At 39.1% G+C, this 5498-nt stretch overlaps 1 protein-coding gene across 1 annotated transcript; it reads left to right on the top strand.

The window, feature by feature from the left end:
• The first annotated feature begins 366 nt into the window (after positions 1 to 366).
• ZNF518A (zinc finger protein 518A) lies at positions 367 to 5260 on the top strand. The gene has a single exon (XM_010162007.1). It carries the CDS (start codon positions 367 to 369, stop codon positions 5005 to 5007), a length of 4641 nt encoding a protein of 1546 aa, XP_010160309.1. The 3' UTR covers positions 5008 to 5260.
• The last annotated feature ends 238 nt before the right edge of the window (positions 5261 to 5498 follow it).

Raw genomic sequence — 5498 nt, 5'->3', positions numbered from 1 at the left:
TTCAGGAGTCATCTATATTTTGTGGAGAAAAAAACCTCAAACAACAAACCAAGAAAGAACTCCTCCCTCCCCACCCAAGCAAAAAGGTTGAAGTGTAATGTCTCTTTCTGTCTGATGCTTTTTCACTCAAATGCTATTACAAAAATCATCAAATTCCAAGATCGGCATGTATTTATTAATAAATTACAATAAGTGTTTTAATTGCATTAGTTTTACAAGTAATATTTGCTTTTTTTTTTTTTTTACTTTCAGGACAATAACATGGAGAAGCACTAGAACCTTGAGAATAACTCAGCGCAGTAGTCTTGTTTGTCACAGGAACTAAGACTAATCTCAAGAACTCAAAGAAAAGGAAACCCTAAAATCATGACGTCTGAAAAGGAACAGTTTTTTTGTGATAAAAAGCAAATTAGTTTGTTAAAACACAATGCTGCAAAGAATTTTTCTACGCATACTACTTTGGAAAAAGCACTGGTGAATGATTCTTTAAGTGTGATGACTCAACCAGCAGTTTTAGATGTCGGTCTCTCTTACAAACTAAAAAATGTGAAAATTGATTTACCCAAGGTGAACATTCCAAATGAAGTATTAATGAAACATGAAGTTGATAGATTCAGAAAGCTATTTCAGTGTAAACAGCCAACTGCAAGGAAGTCTGTAACTCTAGAGAAAACAGATGAAGGCAGTCCCAGTTGTTCAGAGGGAACCCACTTGCAAAAGAATCCGGACGTGCAATTGGAAGAAGGGCTGAAAACTACAGCAAAGATACTGAATTTCACTTGTACGAAGTGCATGGATAACATCAGATACAGCCCAAATGACCTACAGAAACATTTTCAGCTGTTACACTATGGCGAGTTGCCTTTGTATCCTTGTGAGATGTGTAACTTCTCGGCTAATGACTTTCAGTCATTTAAACAGCATAGACGCACCCATCGTAGCACGTTGGTGAAATGTGAGCTCTGTAATGATGAGCATGTGTACACTTTGTTGGATCTGACAAAACACTTCACTTCAAAGCATTGTGTAAATGGTCACTTTCAGTGTGAAAAATGTGGGTTTTCAACCCAGGATGTGGGCACATTTGTTCAGCACATTCACAGACATAATGAGATTCCATACGGTTGTGGAAAATGCCATCACGTCAGCTTTACAAAAGAGGAGTTTCAGAAACATCTTCTTGTTCATGCCAGTATGTTTCCTTTTGGTTGTCAGTACTGCAGTTACAGCGCACCACGGAAAGATTATCTTTTAAAACACATCATAGCTTTGCATAGAGACCACTTGTATGCAAAAGAAAAATTGGAAAAGGATAACTGTGAAAAAAGAATAGTGAAGACTCCAGCAGGACTAAAGCTTGTGTTAAGAAGGTATAGAATGGGAGCATCAAAAAAAGCACTCTGGAGACGGAAGAAAATAGTCAGTGGAAGTGACAGAATTGGAGAAAAAAACACACAAGCGCTAGGAAGTGTGACTGAAAGAGAAACAAAGTCTGAGGAGCTGAACCAGCGCAGGAGGGATGTGGAAGCACATGAAGAAAAAGATCCGGTTCTGTATGCAGAAAAGCATAATGTCATGAGTGGAATGCTCTCTGCTACTGCTGCACAGTACAGTAAAGCAGAGGATGGAACAAGTTACGGCCTGGGATTGTTGAAAAACGCTGTTCATGGGCCAACGGTATTGATGGTCAGAAACAATAAAATATCTGTTCCAGCAAATTACAGTGCTATATTTATGGGATTTAAAATGGTAGATGGAAAACAACATATAGTTATAAAATTATTACCAACGAGTAAGCAAAACTTACATTTGTTGGGTCAGAAAGCCGATCCTATTAAGGATGGACCTACACCTCCTTTGCTACAAACTGCTGATCCCTGTGGCTTCTCTTCGGGTGCTATACCACATATAACTGATCAGTCAACCTTAAAGAACAATTCTGTTCACCCATTAACCTCCCCTCATTTTTTTTGTTCTGCCCTTCATTCAGGAAAAACAAAAGTGGAAAAACAAAATAACTCCTTGTTGTGTGGTAGGAGTGTTTCCCAAACTGTAGCACCTTCTCATGTAGCTCTAGGAAAAAGTTCTAATTATATGCCAATGAAGTTTTGCTCAACTGTACCTCCATGTGATGAGGTGGCAAAAGTTGGAACTCGAAGTAATATCTCGTGGGGAAGCTATAGTCCTCCAAGTCATCCTCAGGTATTGCCACCCGCTATTACAAATGCGCTACACTATGACCCCATGAAAATGCCCTTCTTTCCTGAACTGAAAATGCAAAATGGTGGCCTGAATAATAGTCATGGAACTAATAATCTCTATTATTCAACTTCAGTGGATTCTTCCAATGAAGGGTTGTTGTCTTTTCATAACTATTCCAAAATGGACACTTCGGATAATCCATGTAGCATTTGGACACCAACAGATGACAGATATAAAGAATTTTTATCTAGCAAAACAGTTTCTTTTCACAGCAGAACTGAATCTGCGTATTTGGAGTCAGTGAAAGGCTTAAAGCCAGAGAAAGTTGTATCAGCCCAATCAAATATTAATAAAACTTATGGACACACAAACACTAAGAATAACTCTGTATATTCTAAGAGCCGGTCTAAATGTGCTGTCGACAGCGACTGTTTCGTGGAGGAGGAGGAGCATGGCCCGCAGTATATGGACACTAACGTACATCAAGGCTTTGAGAACATAGCTGACAAATTCCAAGAAAATGCCTCTGATTGTGTTAACTCGGTCTTAATGCCTAAAATCACCTCTGTTTTCTCATTGCAGAGTGAACAGGCAGCTAATTATTTATCACCAGAAATAAACCAGTTACTGCAAGATGTGTTAAAAGTGAAAGCAACTACTCGTCAAGAATCCCACAGCAAGACAAGTAACTGTGTAAAACTTCATTCTGACATGCTGCTTTCTGGTCACGAGGTGGGGAATAAAGCCTTTACACATTTAAAAAGCTCGGCAACTGCATGTGGTTTTCAGAGGCCTCCTGCTGATACAGGCTTTCATTTATGTAAGAGGGAGTTGAACACAAGATGTAGCACAAATGAAGGTACATGTTGTGGGAGAGACAGACAGACACCCACAATGGCATTTGATTCGCAGGGAATGGATAAGTTATCCAGAAGTCCAGGTGTTGGTACATTGCTAAAAACCCATACAGATGCAGTCATAACACAGCAGTTAGTAAAAGATAAAATACTGTCTACAACCCAAAATCCTAGTACCTTTTCTCCAGTTCTTCAGGAACAGAAGAAACCCCTTTTAGTTCAGCCCCCTTCATCAGGAATTTTTGTTCCTTTGCACCTTGCTAACCAACCCGGACTGCAGGTGGTTTCAGGAAAATCTCTTCCGTCAACCAGTTTGTCAGATGGGCACGTGACTAAAGGGGTACCTGCATCCTTTGTTTTAAATAAACGACCTGGAATGATTTTGACTTTCAATGGGGCAATTGGAACAGTTGCAAATGCCCCTTGTGATAGTTCTCAGGTTTTAGGGAGTGTTGCATACAGAGAACATGGTAAAATAACCATACCAGCTTCAAAAGTGGAGGGGAAGAATGACAGTTTCAGAAGTGTAAGAAGTTCCTGTAGTAGGAGGGCACGTAGCACAGCAAATGGCTCGTTGAGTAGCGTGCCGTTCAAGGGACCTCTAGTTACAAACGCATTGGAGCCATCTGTGAAAGGAATTTCTTCTGTGAAGGTGTTACCAGAGCATCAGGATGCTGTCGTTAGTTCCTCGGAGTTGGGAAACCAGCAGGAAATTAATCAGAAACAACCTATGTATGCACTTTTGCCTGATGGACAGCAGGCGGTTTTTCTGAAATGTATGACGCCAAACATGCCTGTAGTTCATAAACATCATGTTTTTCAGGATACTGCTCATTATCAAAATTGTCAACCAAAGAAAACTGGAGCCATGCAACAAAAGCTTTTGCTTAAAATTAAGACTTCTACTCCAGACACACTGGCTGATACCACTCAGTCAGTGAGCAACTCTGTGCCCTCACTACAGTTGGAGAACTTGCAGTCCCTTACTCCTGCACTAGCACAGAAACAAACTAATCTTGCTTCTAATGATGCCTTAATTTTACCAGGTAGGTTAATGCCAGCAAACGCCTCTTTGGCAAGCTCTAATCCAGCATGTTGCGTTCCTCCTGTAGAACCTGTTTATTCTACTAAGTCTTCAGGGACACAGTTGCAAAAAGGTTCTGTTGAGAGTATGCAAGTAATAACTGCTAACAGCAGGAATAACTTCGGTCGTCACAGGTCCACGTGGAGCACTCGAAAACGAACAGCAAAAGTAAAACCTCGTTTAAAACAAACTGGGTCTAAAAGTTCAGAAACAGTGGGTGTGCAAAGAAAGAAGAATTTTAAACGGAAAAGTAAGGATAATTGCACAGAACCTCCAAGAAAGAAAGCAACGTTGCACAGAAAGTGTAAGGAAAAGAGTCAAGCTGAAGTTGTTAGTCAGTCAGGTGGCCCTTACAAACCGAGGGCATCAAAAGAAACTGTGAGGACTTTGAAATTACTTCCTTTTAATTCTAAACAGCTTGTAAAATGCCCTCGGAGAAATCAACCAGTTGTTGTGCTTAATCATCCTGATGCAGATGTTCCAGAAGTTGTAAATGTAATGAAAACCATTGCTAAATTTAAGGGACATGTTCTTAAGGTTTCGTTGTCAAAAAGAACTATTGAAGCACTTCTGCAGCCAGCCTTCTGCAATCCTTTGGACTTAACTACTGACGATCTTTACCAAAAGAGGCACAGGACAATAAAACCTATTAGCCCTGTAAAAGAAAGATTTGTCTTAAAATTGACACTGAAAAAGACTAGCAAAAACAATTACCAGATTGTGAAAACTACCTCTGATAATACTTTGAAAGCTAAGTTTAGCTGTTGGTTTTGTGGTAGAATATTTGACAATCAGGATAATTGGGTAGGACATGGACAGAGGCATCTGATGGAGGCTACTCGAGATTGGAATTCATTAATGTAATGATGACCCATGAAGAAAATAAAACTTCAGTAGAGAATCAGTTGAGTTAGGGTACACAAGTCATTTTGTTACCTATTTCAGTATTGTAACTGAAGGTTAAAAATGATGCAGAGTGCTTGTATTTTAAAAGGAGAAGCAGATTCTCTACTGCCATCAAGCTTTGAGATAGATCAAAGAACTTTGTGTTTTAGATAACTTGTAACTAATTGCAAATACAATTCCATAAAATATATATTATTTTTTGTTACTACTATCATGTTCTATATTTTTATTCTATAGAATGAGTCTTCAGGGCTTTTGTTCTGTACATACTTAAAAAAACCTAAGCGTGTAAATATTTTTATACTTTTCAGTTATTTGATACAATTCTTGCACAGAAATTGCGCTCCCCCCTCCCCTCCCTTTTCAATTCTGTGCATGCACTACTAAAACCAATTTTTAAATTTTTTCAGCTATACACAGCTGTTATCCTGGGATTTGTGTTATTTTCA

The sequence above is a fragment of the Eurypyga helias genome, unplaced genomic scaffold (genome assembly GCF_000690775.1).
Source record: "Eurypyga helias isolate BGI_N326 unplaced genomic scaffold, ASM69077v1 scaffold15872, whole genome shotgun sequence".
NCBI lineage: Eukaryota > Metazoa > Chordata > Aves > Eurypygiformes > Eurypygidae > Eurypyga > Eurypyga helias.
The sequence above is the reverse complement of the archived record's forward strand: the minus strand, read 5'-3'. Positions and strand labels throughout refer to the sequence as shown.

Excerpts from the sequence above, each read along its gene's own strand:
- ZNF518A (XM_010162007.1), top strand. The coding sequence starts at position 367 with ATGACGTCTGAAAAGGAACAGTTTTTTTGTGATAAAAAGCAAATTAGT.